This window comes from Rhagoletis pomonella, unplaced genomic scaffold, assembly GCF_013731165.1.
Source record: "Rhagoletis pomonella isolate Grant_MI unplaced genomic scaffold, Rhpom_1.0 Rhpom_scaffold_00008, whole genome shotgun sequence".
In the NCBI taxonomy this organism is placed as follows: Eukaryota; Metazoa; Arthropoda; class Insecta; order Diptera; family Tephritidae; genus Rhagoletis; species Rhagoletis pomonella.
The window spans coordinates 44,281,935-44,298,194 of NW_023458562.1; the positions used below are offsets into that span (position 1 = coordinate 44,281,935).

Below are 16,260 nucleotides of genomic sequence, written 5' to 3' on the forward strand. Positions count from 1 at the left end.
TTTTTACTCATTTTCCGTGGTTGTCTCTTGCACTAATACTTTTGGAATTTTCTTGCTATTTTTAGACATATTTTGCATATAAACACTGGACTCAATCATTTTCGCTTAACCAAATAGTCATTCTACTAACTGTTGCTTTTCTACAAAGACTTCGCTGACAACTGCTAATGGAAATTTACACCGCAGAGTATTAAGTTGGATTTTAATGAATATGCATGAGAGGAGCGGCCAGCTGTGTGACCCAATCGTCCTACACTTTTTTGTAACTATGTAGGTATGTATGTAGGTATACAATGGGTTGTACGTAGCATGTACAGTGACTCAAACAAGTGTTCACATGCTGATTTTTATTTCTTTTTTTTAATATGTATACACAAAGATTTTTAAGTAAAATTTTTTGTTATTTTTTTTATAAAAAAGTAGTTCATAACCATATTTGTGGACAATTGACAAAAAAACTATTTTCTTCTCTGAATTCCAACCTACAGCAAGCACAAAAGTTCTGTCAAAATTCCACCATATAAATCAAAATTTCCAACTTTATAAAAAATTTAGAAAACTTGAAAAAATTTTCATTAAAAATTTCAGCGAAGTTTTAGTGGTTTGAAATTTGCACTTTATCAGAGTAAAGTTTTATGGGCTATAAAATTGTATTCCTAAAAATGTGTTAAAAGCTCATATAGGAACGTTCGAAAGTTGTGTGGAAATTTTTAGAATTTGTCTTAATTTTGTATAAAGTTTGAAACTTGCATTTATGTACATATATGGTTTTGATTGAAGCATGAGAAATATTTATAAAAAAAAGAACAAAAAAAAATTCTTAGTTGAAAACCATTGTGACTATTAAAAAAAAATTACCATTTGAAAACTTGTTTGACTCACTGTACATGTAATATATATATTTCTATGCACGCTTATGCATTTATTTTTATAAATACGGCCACAAAAAGGTGTACATACTTATGCATTTAATAATTATTAGGGAAACAGTGATATTTTGATCAGCGACCGAAAATAACAGTTACTATTTTTTCGATGTTATAAAAGTTCGGAACAAAATATTGCCGTGGAAAAAAGTTATCAATGTTCCTTTGATCCAAGGACCTCCTGCACATTTTTTCTTTTTCGACCTTTTTGCGAAAAAGTCCAAAGTCTGAAAAATCTGCATTTTTATTTCTACACTCCAGTAATAACAGTTAAACTGGGCCAAATATTTTTTTAGGGCGAAATAAAACTCCTTTGCTAATAATAAACAACCCGCTTATCCAAATTAAACAAATTTGATATCAAATGACTGAGAACTAAAATAGCTTTCAAACAGAAATATCTAAACGAAAGGTACCACCTATGTATTTATATAAATTTTTTAAACTTAAGACAAAAAAAAATTCATATACCTGACTAAAACTTTGTCCTATGATAATTAAATAACATTTTTGATTCATATATTTTCCATTAGGTGACATTCTTCATTTAGATATTTCAGTTTGAAAGCGGATTGTTTAATATTACGAAAGGACTTTTATTTCGGCCAAATTTAACTGTTACTGTTGCTGGACTAAAAAAAATAACGGGTTGACTGATTATTTTGTTTAACATAAAATATAATTCCAAAAATATCATTTTTCTATGAACTTTTATTATAAAATTTGTAAAAGTCCGGATCCCTGATTTTGGAATAAAAATCCACCTAAGTCTTAACTTTCTTCGAAGATGTTAATGCTAAGCTTGTACATCGCTTGTTTAATGAATTTACTATTGGATTGCAAATTTAGAATTGGCATCAGTGCTGGCAGTTAGGTCACAGATGGGTTCTAACAACAGAGACTAGGTTTTGTGAAATATGAGATAGGTTGTATGGAATTAAAGCCATCGATGTGATTGTGATTTATTCCATTCGGTTCAAACTAAAGAAAATTAAAATAAATTTTGTTCAATTTATTGATTGCGTAAAATACTTTAAATACTTAATGAAAATTTCCGTACAACCTGTTCTAACTAGGTCTCAAACTCTTAACTTTTGCCACCACTAACTTCCCACTCTCAAACTCCGTTTCAAAAAAGTATCCAAAAAGGCCATTTGAAAATTATTTTTTGCGCTGGAATGCGTCATATTAATTTAAAATTTCAACAGCTGAATGACAGCCGCGCATTTTCACATTACTCTTGCCATTTCACGCAACACTTTTCCTCCAACCATTCATCAACACAGTTTGTTGTCTGCTGAGTTGATGAGCGGAAAATGTGGAAATATGTATGTATTTATGTATGTACTCACATTTAAATTAAAATTCATAATAAACTGCCGCCGTGGCGTTGAAGACAAATGCTGGTAAAAAGCTGCTACAACAACCCATTCCACTGTGTATGGCTTTTGACAACTAAGTACTACCATCAACTTTTAGCTGTGCGCACTGCTTACCCAACCCCTTCTTACTTTGTTAACTGTGTATGTATGTAAATGACTCATTGCTCCTGCTAGCGCTTGCTTGAATAACTGTACTGTTGTCGCCCGCGCTGATGAATAACAAATCCATCATTATCATTTAATAACAATGTCAGTTAATAGTAGCGCATTTTGAATGGCAAAAGGGCTGTTATAACCCATTAGCGTGAACGTTAAAAAAAATTGTAGGTGGGGTGTACAACCTTTTCGAACTCTTTTGGCGAGGCGAACGTGACTGTTACTTCAAATTTATTTTCATTTCGTGTAATTATTTCTGAGAGTAATAAGAAATGGTTTTGTATATTTTTCGTTGTTGATTGACTATACATCAAATTTTAAGGATATCTAGCGTTAATGCAATTTTATAAATCAAGATTTTGTTTAACTAATAGAGTTTACGGGAAAATGACAAGAAATGATTATAACTGATTAAAAATTTAACACCTTTTCAGACCTTCTAACTAAACAAAAATTGCTGAGTAATTTCTGAACTTGTAAAACACATTTCTTTTGAACAGAGCTGATGACTTCTAATTTGTAAAATTTTTTGCAATTTTTTATTAACAGATGAAGGAAAAATTTTTCCATTGGATATAAGACTGCACGGTTAAAAATTTCGGTTTTAATTTTAAACTTTTTGGACTACATATATGACCAAACTAAATTCAGTTTCAAATACAAACCTTCCAAGTTTATAAAAAAGAGAGCACATATGTTGGGTTTAGAATTTAAACAATTCGGTTTAAATGTTAATCCCAAACATTTTCATAATTAAGAATAAAAAAAAACAATCTTAAATTTCATGCTCCGTCTGGTTGGGATTGAACCCGGACAGCCTTGGTAGCAACCAATTGTATCAAGCATCTTTGCACACTCAGCTACAGCCACGCATGTAAATGTGCTTTCATATGTTGAGTTTGAATCAACACCACAATTCGCTGTGCAAACATATTCTATTTCGGTTTAGATTTTAAGCCAAAGTTTCTATATTTGAAACCTAGAAACTAGAATTAAAACATTTTGGTTTGATTTTTAAACCACGAACTTTTTGGGCTAAAATTTAAACCAGAATATATTAAAAATTGCGTAAAACTATTGACTGGTTTAAAAAGTAGACTATAAAAGTTTAAAAAAGGCAGTAGTCCCAGCGCGGTTTAAAAATTAAACCCAAATTTTTGACCGTGTGAGATAGCCTCATATACTGGTATACTAAGATATTTTCAGAGTTAGCTTAGGTAAGGAAGGCAGGCGTGTATGAAGTTTCCAAACTTTCACTCGAAGGTGAATGTCTTCTATTAGTGACTGGAGGAGGCACATTTCTATAATCGGAATTTTTACTAAAATGTACTTATAGTGTCTATTTCAAATTCAAAAAGGTCCGATAGTTTCACTTCCGGTAACTCTGCCAAGCAGGTGAGAAAGACAGATTCCAAGTGCTTGAGTGGTCTTGTCTGGAGAAGTGGGCATAGATCGTGAGCTTTCACGGTCGTTTCGGTTGTTCAGTAGGCCATTTCTTACGGCTGTGGTATACTATGGATCGCGAATCGATGTGTTTTTTTGGTAGCCCCGCTTTCTACATACTGCCTCAGACATAGTTAAATGGCGTGAATCGTGGCCTGAACGACAGAGTTACCTTGCTCCAGCTGGTGAAAAGGAGCAGTCTGGGTTGTATGCCGTAAACTCCTGCTCCTACGCTGCGGTTGGTCGTGGAGCCGACAGTATACCAGATGTGGCTGTCTCTCCGGGGTTTGGGTTGTTCGTTGTGCCAGTTCTTCCTGTCGGGGGAAAAAAAGCTTGAAGTTTTGTGTGAAGTTAAATCTCGGAAGGCACTGGTCCACAAAGCTGAGATGAGCCTTGCTGTAAATAGTAGAGCCTCTTTCTTGATTACAATCCGTAGGGCAGACAGGTCAAGAAGCACCTCGAGAGCCGCAGTCGGTGTTGTTCTCACCATGCCAGTAATGCGTCAGTTTTTAGTGTAGCGTAATTTTTTCCAACAAATGAAAAAACGGCAGTATTTCCTGCCAGAAATACATATGGATGCGCGGTTTTCCCTTACAGCATTGCAGTACTGACCTCCTTTTCACATTTTAATTGCGTTATTAATAATATTTAAATTCCTCATTTCCTATATTAATGAACTCATCGTAAAAAAACTTTTATTCTTTGCGCCATCAGGTATTTTTTTTTTCATACTTCATAGTGCTGAATAATTTCTTCTAACTTTTTTACTTCTTAATGCCTTCCCCTATTCATAATTATCTACTTCATTGCTTGCACAATGCCCCCACAAGTTATCGAAACACTACTAGATATGTACATATAAGTATACAGCAATCACTTGGCTGGCTACCTCATTAAAATTTTATGTGTACATTGCAGCTTAGACCACGCAGTGTACTTATACCAAAAGTATGCAATGATTTATGAAAAAATTATATCAGCGCACAAGATGCAACAGCTTAGGTTTTTTTACTATGCAACCTTTTTTTATATACTTCCCATCTAATAAGTGCGTTAAAGCTTTTTCTCGTTTTTGCTTGATAGTCATATGAATACGGCTATTCTTCTCATACTAAAATATGTATGCATTTATACTAGCAAATCACTGTTCCACTCTACTCTATGCAGTCTATTGAAGCACTCTTTCTTTCATTCATGCTTTGTTTAGTTTTCTAAGTACTCACCACTGCTGGCACTTGTCCCGGTATGACTTGCTGTCCAGTTGCCATACCCATCTGTTGCATCAGTGCATTCTTCAAGGCAAGATGGTTTCGTCCATTTATCAATAATTGATCCTTCAAATGCTGTGGTGGATGAAAATATTTGCACGGCGGTTTATCACGATTACAACGACCCTGTAAGTAGATTAGAAAATAAAAGTAGGGAACATAAGTAAGTGGAAAATTTTTAGAGAAAAATTGTATGTGAAAAAAGGAGTGGTATAGAAAAGGTAGTGGTGCTTAAATGAACTCAGCGTATTTCTAGTTTTTTTTTGAGTATTAAAGCAAAAAAAAAAATAATAATTTCGCTGCCAAATCAGCAAATAGTTGTGGTAAAGCTTATGAGCATCTGCACTGCCAGCACCGCCTGCCTGCTGAGCGCTAAGCTATTAATATAAGTACTGGAATACTTTGCACGCTCCAGGCTTACGTACATACGTACATACATATTTTCTGCATTCTTACATATTTGTGGCAAAGTAAAGTTAATAAATTACCGAAGTAAATTATGCTCATGAGCATACACACGCGCGTTTTCAAGCGAGAAAAAAAGAAGAGGCACAAAAAAAAAACATAGAGAAAAAGTCGATTATTTCTTTATATTCTCGATAAAAAGCCAGCGCGCTTTTGCTGACTGTCAGCAAGCGTCGTAGTCAGCTCAACTGGCACCAGCATTTTCATTTCTCAAGACGCCTAACATCAATTTGTCTTCTTAAGTAGCTGACTGCGCGTTGCTGCTGATATATATACATTAGAGTGCGCCACCCTCCATAAAAAAAATAAAATTAAATTAAATATTACGGAAAAATATTGAGATTTACGTGAGCTGGACCAATATTAAAATAACTCAAAAAATCGATTTTTTTTTTATAAATAAAACTAAAAAAAAAATATTTTTTCAAAAAAACTCCATCAGTTAATAAAAAAATTTAAGCTTAAAAGGCACAAAACTGTTTAAAAATTTTACCAACGAGATCAAAACATTCAGGTTTTTTAAAATATTTTGAAATCGTTTCGGCTCACGAAAATCTTACTACTTTTTTGAAATACTGGGACAGAAGCTACAAAATTTAATAAGTTTCATTATTCCCGTCGATAAATTTTTTTCGCTTTTTTTTTTTTAGTGAGACACCCTAATGCACATAGTTAGCATTGTGTGGCAGACTACAAAGCCGCACACATGTGTCAAAATGCTATGTGACATGATCACAAGTGCACGCGTGCAAGTGTTTATGTATTTGTGCACTAAATTTGTTTGAGTGGCTTGTTCCCGCCTGTCAGTAGTGCAATTCACAACTACTTAGGATGGTATTGTAGTTGGTTGCTTGGCGGCTGAAAATTAATGTGCTCACATAAGGCAGTTTCTTTGTGTGTGTACAATGGAATGTCTCTTGTGGCGAATGCGATAATAATTCAACAATCAAAATGTTAAAAAATGAGAACTCACACACAGTTGAATTATGTGTAGCAGGAGTTAGGAGAAGGAAGCATCCTTTTTACAATGAGGATATATACATATTTTCCTCCTCGTTCTTTAAAGGAAAATTTTATCACCTAGAGGGAAGAAAGAAGTCTCCTAACCACTTAGTATCATAGCTTAAAGATATATTAAAGATGAGATCTGAATGTTCCAAGAAAAGTGAAAAAAATCTAGTCTAAGCGCCAGGTATGGAATTAGTGCTCGCAGAAGCGTCGAAGGTGCATGGATGGGGTATGACTGCAAAAAGTGTGAAACCTTTGATACGATACGATGGCGAACAGATTCGGTGCTGGCTTTGTGACTCTGTTAAGACTTCGACAACTTGTATTCAGGTTTACCACCATCAGTCAACGAGTTGCCACAATTTCAATAGCTTGAAAATTCAGCTTTCCTGACAACAATGATAATGGAGAGCGGCTCATCGACTTTGTCGCGATACGGAATAAGACAGTTAGTAGTATCAGACATCAGCATCGAAACATTCACAAAGCTGGTTGGGGGTCTGCTTCGAGAGTTCTTTACATGCGTTCCATCCTAGGAACCAACTTCGAGTCAGATCACTACCATGTTGCAGCTAAACTCTGCATGCGACTCTACGCCCTACGCCTACGGAGTTAATGCGAAGAGATTGAGATGCCGGAATACGGCTGGAAAATTTTATCAGGAAATTAGGCAGCAATCCAAATGATTTCAAGACCGTTGTTGGTTTCTGCAATGACGAAGAAGCGGACGCCTAGAGTGCACTTACTTAAGCTATAAAGGGAACACTTCTCAATACTTTTGAAAAGCGATGCAGACGATGCGTTCCCACGACAATCAGGTCTACGTTACCGGATTTATCTAGATTTACATATGTCTGGCCAAGGACTGTCACTCTAGCATCTTTACCCAAAAACTCTTTGTATGCTGTTACAACAACAGTGTTTGATCTTATGAAACCATGCTTGAAGTCTTGGATCTGAGGGTGCCTTGCCCTATACACCAAGAGGGAAATGTTGCTGTTTGTGCAAATTACCATGTGACCTGCCACACAGGGTACTATGGACAATAATGTGTGAAAAACTAAAGACATCATCCCGAATCAATTGTTTGGCGCTTATCAGTGTAGCTTCAATCTTAGTAAATTCCACCATTGAACAGATTCTAACATTTCTTCAAATGCTTGAAAAAACTTAAGATTGATACAGACAACCTGCTCGTCGAAAGCAGCACAAAGAAAAACTGTCCTATGAAGCCGTGGAATAAGAGTAAAACTTATACGCCTATTTAGACTGTTGTTAAGCACAACTTTTAGCTTCCTTTTAAAATGGGAATGCCCCCACCGCAGCGTTCGAGACTAAAGTGGGTTTGAGACAGGGCTATTTACTCGCATGACTACTACAATCCGATGGTGGAAAGCATAATACGAACTGCCGTAGCGGTGCCGTATAGTATAGTAAAGCACTACACTGCCGGCAAATGCAGACGTTATCTACATCGTCGGTCTAAACATCAGTACTATTTGGGGCAGTCAACACATAATTTTTCAGCTGAGAGAAAGAGGCAAATGCGGTTGGTTTCGCGGCGAACGAGCAAAATACAGAGCAGCTCCAGGCAACAAACAAAAAGTCTTCGCGTATCGGGACACACGTCACTATCTGAAGTTACAATTATGAAGTAGGTAGGAGTTTTTTCTATTTAGGTTCCAGCATTAACACCACTTATAACGCAAGCCTGGAGATCAAGTGGAGAATTGCACTTGCAAAAAAGTATTTCTCAGGGCTTCGTAATAACTTGAAAAGCAGGAGGCAAAGCTTTTTTTGATTCTGAATTCTCTTTCTGATTTTTCATCGCAGAAACGCTGCTGTGAACAAAACTCCAAATAGTCGAATGAAAATTCTTTTTCCGACAACTATTTTCCTCCTTCACTTGGCGCAGCGCGAACCGGCTCCGATTTCTGTCTGTATGTACCCTTAGGGTAGCCAAGCGGAGCGAAAGCGTTCCGAGCCAAGCGCAGCTTTCAAATAAGTGTAGCTTTATGAAAGTGTTCATCCAGAAAACTTTTTCAAAAGCGTTTTGGAGCTGAAGCTGGAGCTTCATGAAGCTGTTGCGAACAAAAAAGTAAAAATAATTTAAAATGGAACAAATATTTTCGCCCCTCTTCACTGCAGCTAAACTTTTTCAAAATCTTTGCAGCTGATTTCACGCAAAAAGCTCCGCTTCGCCTCATTCAGTGTGAATGCCAGAAGCTCCGCTTCGCTCCACCTTACTCCTCTCAGCGCCGCTGTTCTTTCTGTGCGAACGTACCCTTAGTCTCGGCCCGATGCGGCAAGAAGAAGAAGAAGCATCACATGTAAAAACTCAGTTAAACGCAAATTTGTGACTGCAAAAAAAGTCCACTGTCCTCTAATTTTGATATATTTTTCTTTAATAACTGTTTTTATTATTTGAGGAAGTGCAAAATATCAAAGTGAACTATATAAAGTTGCATGGAAATCCATAAATTTAATAGAATGCAATTTTTCTACAGAGTTGTATACGTAAGTTGGCGTGGAAATAAATAGAGACCAACGAAGAAAGATGAGCAAAAAGGAAGAACAAAAAAAAAAACACGAATGCAGCTAGCATACGAAATTTTTTAAAACCACTCTCTCCTTCATGCATACATATAGAAAATATGTACATACATAATAAGTGCTTGGTAAGTGGCAGACTCTAAGGGTTTTGGGACTAAGAAGGAGTGCTTTTTAGGAGCAGACATGCGATGACCAAAAAACAAAAAAAAATCCAGTAAAGAAAGCAGCATAATGTCGCAAATGCGATTGACTAAGACTACTACGACGATATTATTGTGACCTGATGAGGAGCAGAGCATATACAAAATGTACCTAAGTATTAGATGAGGACTTGCGAGGAATCGAAGAGGCGTTGTGCTGGCGCTTGTGCGATGCAGCGAGGCGAAATAAATAACTTTCCAGTCAGATTAGCCAACTTGTCACGAAATGTGAAATGACATTTAATACGAGCGTGTAGCACAACAAAAGGAAGCACAAAAATAAAAGAATAAAGTCGACAAAAAAAAAAGAAATGGAAAAACAAATCACAAGCATGAAGCGAAAAAACTATGAACGGTCAAGTCCATTTCACGCTGCGCCAATGTTAGCTGGCCAAGGATTGCATGTCCAAATCGCACGCTGGCTGGTTGCTTAACTTGACGCGACGAATGAGGGTGTGTGTGTGCGGTCGAAGCTGAAGCTGCATCTGCTGCTATAGCTGAAATTGAAGCTAAAGCTGAAGCAAGTGGTACATGAAAGATTTCTTAACACGTTTCTGATTGCGACACAGACCAAATAAACACACACACACACGTGTTCGTTCATGCGACGGACAGTCATTGCAATTCCACTCGAAACACCGCGACATGAATATAAATATTTTCGCTCGTTGCCTTGAATGATTGCGCTGTCTAGCTGAATCGCATCGTGGAATGGTGCGACAGAGGGGCGAAACGAGTGAGGGCGTGATGGTAAGAAATACTATGTATGTACGTTGAGTTGTGAGTTGAGTTGAGTTGAGTTGAGTTGAGGTTGCGTATACGCCGGGGTGACTTGTAAAGTCGAAGGTACAGCATCGTTAGGTTGATTGAAGGAAAAGTGTGGGCAATAGCAAAATAATGTCCTTCACAGCGCGCTGTTGTTATTACTGTTGTTTTCGCTGCTGTTACTGTTGCTGTTGTTGTGGTTTGTTGGTCGCCGCTAGTTGAACTAGTTGAATAACAATGCGCATTGCAGAGTTCAGAAACATTCAACTTTCAACTAATTCGCAGGCCATAACGAGACGAGCTAGAAACATATATACATAAATACATACATACATATGTATTTACTTATATTTATTTATGCGCGCGCGTGGGTGTGTGTGTTTTTCCAATGCTGACTTGCACTTTTCTGCTTGTATGCTAAAGCATTTGTATGTGTGCGCTTGCGGGCAACGACGAAAAAGTAATCATTGCAATTTAAAAGGATAATCTTATACAATGTGATGGAGTGGAAAGTGGTGTGGAGCTACATGGAGCGCAGACATAACCGGCAACAAAACTGAAGTGAAAGAGTGAAAGTTAGCGGAATGCGGCTAGAAGTGCCAAGGCAGCAGAAAATCGCCAGGAGATGCGCTTGAAATTGCATGAAGCGACAAGCAGAAAATGTGAAAATGTGCGAGGAGGAAAGCCAAAGAAATGCTGGATGAGTGAAGTGAGATGAATGTTGGTGGAGCAGGAAAAATTATATTTAAAAAAGAGCTGAATGTCGAAATGAGTAGTGTTTTCGTGTTTTTTTTTTTTTTTGTGTTTTAGTTATTTATAATAGCGATGCTTGCTGGCAGCCTTGAAAGTCATTGGCAAGGATTTGCTTTGAGTAGCAAGGCGATAAACCAACATTAGATGAGCGTGATGCAAATACTTGAGCAGCTTAGGTGGCAATCGCGGTGACGGCAAGAAGGCAGCGACAGAATTTAGATGGAGCCAAAAAATTTTAAAAATAATAATTTTGTGGTGTGGAATATGTTTTTGCGAGTGTCTGGAATATGTACGCATGCATTAAGCAAACAGTTTTTGCTGGTTCATAAAAAAATGGAAGTAGGTAGTTGCGAATCCTAAAATAAATTTGTTGAAAAGACTCATTGTAACTTTCTTCGGCTTTTATTTTTAACTGACTTAAAAAAAGAAGGAGGTTATCAATTCGCTAAAATATCTTTTTTTTTTGTATATGTTGCCCATAACTTTGGATGAAGTTACTATTTTTATCGCATAGGTGGCACCTCAATAGTTCTTTTTAGCATGCTAGGCGCTTTTAAAAGGCATATCTTCATGACTTAGGCATTTGTAAAAAAATTTTTGCCGGTAAGTTTTTACAATTAAAAAAGGTATTTTTTAAGTGAACATTTTTTACCAAAAGGGTAATGGCGCAAAGGGTAAAATATTATAAAGTCTAGCGAATCAGCTCTTAAAAAATGTTGTGTTATTTTCCTATACCGCATTTCTTATATTATTATATTTCTTATATTATTTATCTCCGAGAATACCCAACCAAGGTTGCCACCTATTCGAAATTAGTTATAAATTCAATAAAACATCATAATATGGGCATCAAATGGAAGGCATTTTAGAAATATGCAATTCAGAATTAATAATAGCGTTGCCACCTATTTTGAATCGCATATTTAATATTTTATTTAGAAAGTTAAGATACAATATTATTATTCACGTATACTAAGCGAAGGCTGCTAAATCATGCTTTGTCTATATACTAATTATTATACCTTAGGATATTAGTGTAAGGTTGCCACTTATTTTCGACTAAACAAAATCTAAGTAAAACATTGCAATATGGATATCAAATGAAAGGTATTTTTGGGCATTTTAGTGCGAAAATAATATCGTTGAGGGTTGTCACTTTTTTTTTTGTAATAAAAATTTGTATTTTGTTTATTTCAATAAGGAGTCTTTTATGCATGCGTACATTAAGCTCGTTTCTATAGTTCTTTGCAATATCATAATTTTTTTGTATGGATTTTATGGGCACTACTGTTTTGTTTTCCAAAATAATGCATTCATATGAGAAAATTCTTTTTTTTGTGAATTGTTTGTGGAAACAATACATATAGTATACTGTTAATGTTTTTTTGATAAGTTTAATTTCATCAAAATCGATTCATAAATAAAGATTTTCTGCATAACTCGACTTTAGTGTTATCTAGCGGATTCATTTTTCGTAAAAGTATTTCTCATAATACCCGCAGTAAACTTTTTTAATTTCATCAAAATCGGTCTCATTGTGATTACTGTCACATATTTTATATTTTTTTCAAAAACTTAATTCATACGTATACTAAATAAATAAAAACACACATGCTTTGTTTTCATGAAAAAACAATCATAAAAGCACCCTCATATCGTCACAAAACTCAATGAGTTAAAATTTAAATAAGTCGAATCGTAAATATTTGTTAACTTCATTTACTCAAAATTAAATATTTGCCAGTGCACTTACTACGAGTATATGAACGCGCTCACATATGTACGTAAGTATGTACATAGAATATGCGTCGGAAAACGCGGCGGGAGGTAATCGCACAAGTGCAACCCTGTGAGAAAAGTGGAAATACATTTTTGATTCTAAGCCAAAAAGGCAAACGAATTAGAGAGAAGAATACAGTGTAAGCTTTATCCATTACATAAAACGACGTAGTAGTAGTGACAGGAAAAATGACAGGTCATGTAATGTCATGCAGTAATCATTACTCGTTAGCGTAATTGCACTATGCATCTCTTTTTAATTTCCAAACGGGCTGCCTGATATGCCTCCATTCCGCCTCACCCCGCATCACACGACCCCCAAGCATATGCGTGCTTTGACTGCACTTACTTTTTGTGTGCATACTTTCTTTTTGATTGCATACTTTTCGGCGCCGTTTGCCCACCTGTCGTTTGCATGCCGTTTATTTGACTTTCGTGTGGCGCCAGCTGACAACTACAGCTACAATTTATTGTTGTAGAAGCTGCATGTATAAAGCAAAGCGAAAGCCACTTTGTTGAGGTAGACTTTCAACAGTGTAGCATATCCTCAGGCGTTCAAGCGAGTTTCACTGCCCAAGTTAGTTTTTTTCGGCTGCAATTTATGCGCCTCAATATTTTTTCAATATTTATATAGTACTATTTTTTTCCTTTCCACTTTCGGGCGCAGAAAAAAATAATTCCCAAAACAAGTATATGTATATTTAAATTATATTGCAATCGCGCCAAAAAGCATCAACAAACGGCAACTTTTGTTTATTTTCCCAGCCAACAAAAAATGTGCAATAATAATATTAGCCTGAGCGCCATAAATTGCTGGCGGGCGACAAAATGCGCGATGCAAGTTGATTGGTAATTTCGCTGCAGTGTTGCTGCTGGCCCATATCTGCCCTCAAAAATTTACTGCATGCAACATTGCATGTGGCATTCGCGTTCGCGTTTGACTGCGCTATGAAATTGTGCCACTGCTACAAGAACGCTAGGTATGAAAAATATTAATTTATACATGCAAAAATTTAATAGTAAATGTTTATGAGGAAGAAAAATGACTAGTTTGAGAATTGCCTTATTTTATAGTTGGAATGAGAGCTTTGAAGTTGTGCTCAGTTATTGGTATTCGTGAATATTTTGGTGCGATAAATGTGAAAATAAAATGTGGTGACTTAAGGCGCAGTTAGTCAACGACGTAGCGTAATATAAAATTTACTGTTGATAGAGAGAGAGAGAAACAACGGCAACGTCACCGCCATGCGGTGGTGAGTTTTCGTTAACACGCGAATCCCATAAGGTAGATCCTGTCTGCGTCAACCTACGTCTACGTTACGTCGTAGACTGTTTGCGCTTTTAAGGATAGGAAAAAATGTGGAAAAATTGTTGTCTTAAGCTAGCAGCTTCTATCATAGTCAGCCGTATAGAGCAACAAAAGCCAAATCAACAATTTTTAGATTTTTTTCTATCTGTCTGTCTGTCTGTACGCGCAACACTCGAAAACTAACGCATGGAAATGAATGCAGTTTTCAGCGATGTGTTGCCAGAGGTCTAACTTAAAATATAGAAAGAAATAAATTAGAGAGTTGCCACTTGTAGGAAATTTGCAGTTTAAGTTAATTGATAAGATAAAGTAAATATTGCAAGGTTTATAAATAAAGTATTTTTGTTGAAGGTTGCCACCTGTTTGAAAATTTTAATTTAATTCACTTGATAAGATAAATTGAATATTGCAATACGGGCACCAAACTGAAGAGGTTTAGGAAAGTTACTGCCGAACATATTTTTGAGAAAGGTTGCTACCCGCTTGAAAAATTTTAACAAACAACTCAAAAATACTTTTAAGCCGCAGTGAAGCACGCCGGGTGTTTGCAAGTTAGTTATAAATGTGTGCGAGTGTAAATTAGGAAATATTGTAGAAATCGACTTCAAACAAAAAATGTCATAGAAACCTTAACTAAATAAAAACTAGCTAGGAATTTTTTTTGTAGAACATTATAACAAATTAACTTCCAACAGAGTGGGTCATTTTGATACTTGTTTTGAAGTAAGTCTGTGTAAACTTATTATAAAATGCAATTGGAGGGTTATAATGTTGCACCCTAATATTAAGCAGAATATTGTATGTGAGTGTTAGTGAAGTCATAGTGTATAAACTGATTTCAAACATAACCTTGTCTTCAGAGGCATTTAGCTATATTTAGCGAGCAAACTTTTTGTATCAGTTATTAATCCCTTAACACCTAACATGTTAGGTTCTTTTGATCCTTACTTTGAAGAAAATTGGTGGGTTAAAATGTTAACTACCGCGAGGTCAGTACTGCATGAGTTTAGCAACACAAATGTGCGGGACTAACAGCAACTAGAACTGATATGCAAGCATTTCAAATATATATTATCAAAATCACAAAAAGCCCCCTTTAATTTAATTATTTAAAATTCATGCTTCAAAAATTTTGCATACAAATTCATATAGTTGTCGAAGCATACTTTCAGGCGCCAAGTCAGCAATTTAACTTTGCTAAAACTATTCCTTTTTCGCATTTGTCACAAGCAATTACTTTATTATTCCTCATTCAAGTGGTAGCATTTACATTTATTTATTTATTCATTTGCTCTTTCGCCCCAAGCAGACTCCGCCCACCACTCGCCGCTACCTGCCAAAAAATCTCAATTGAATGCATATACCCGCAACAAAAACACACAAACGTGCTATCAATTAGCCTAAAAGCTGCGTAAATTAAAACCAAATGCCTCAATACACTTCAACTCACTGCCTCACACTTTTACACAAACACACACAAATGTACATACAACTACGAGTACATGCCAATACATCGCACTTCCCGCAGACTTCCTGCTTTATGTGCCAGCTGCCAGCCAGCTAGCTAGCATTCAATGTCTGCGTCTGTCATCTTGTTAGCTGACTTTACATTACCATTCTGCACTTGAGTGCCGTTTATTCACAGCTCATCTGTTCATTACATCAGGCGCACAAACACATCTACTTGTGCATGCATTTAAATACAAACGTATGTAAATACATATATATGTATTTAGTTGTATATACAGCCAGTGGCAATGTTGTTGCCGACTCTTGATGATGATAGTACTTTTTAAACCAAACCAACAATTTCCTGCTTCGTTCCCTTTTTTCAGTTTGCTTATATGTATCTCATTTGTTGCTTACTTTCTACATGCAACACTCGGCACTACTCAATTTTCATTAACTCACTTTAGTTGGGCATATCATTCATTGGCCTTTTCGTAGTAGTTGCTGTTGTGTGAAGCACATTAAAATTACATTACAGCATTTAAGTTGGGCTTTTCTTGCTTTTTTGTTTGAAGTGAATGGTAGATTTCTTGGCCAAAGTAAGAAGTGATGTATTGCTTGGGTGGGCAAAGCGAGTGGGAAACAGAAGGCTGCATGAGATAAAAGCAATCAAATTGACAGCAATGGTCGGCCCATTCATGGTTGTGTTTGAAAGCTGAGAATAGTAAGCCGTTATCCGAAGGTGTTGGGAAAATATTAAGTTACTTAAGTGCGTATACTTGCAGTTTGATATGTATTTAGCTT

General features: G+C 36.1%; 1 protein-coding gene and 1 long non-coding RNA gene across 2 annotated transcripts in view; one reads left to right on the forward strand and one right to left on the reverse strand.

Annotated features, from left to right (window-relative positions):
• LOC118744930 (ice-structuring glycoprotein) overlaps positions 1-16,260 on the reverse strand; it is a gene marked incomplete in the record, with an annotated part of 581,188 nt that overhangs the window by 38,349 nt on the left and 526,579 nt on the right. Inside the window, 1 exon segment of the mRNA XM_036478369.1 lies at positions 5,131-5,301. Coding sequence (XP_036334262.1) covers positions 5,131-5,301 — 171 coding nt within the window.
• The window catches only part of LOC118744934, a 21,941-nt gene continuing 5,698 nt past the window's right edge, over positions 18-16,260 (forward strand). The window contains exon 1 of the long non-coding RNA XR_004993598.1: positions 18-274. This is a non-coding gene — a long non-coding RNA (uncharacterized LOC118744934). The remainder of the gene's footprint in view (positions 275-16,260) is intronic.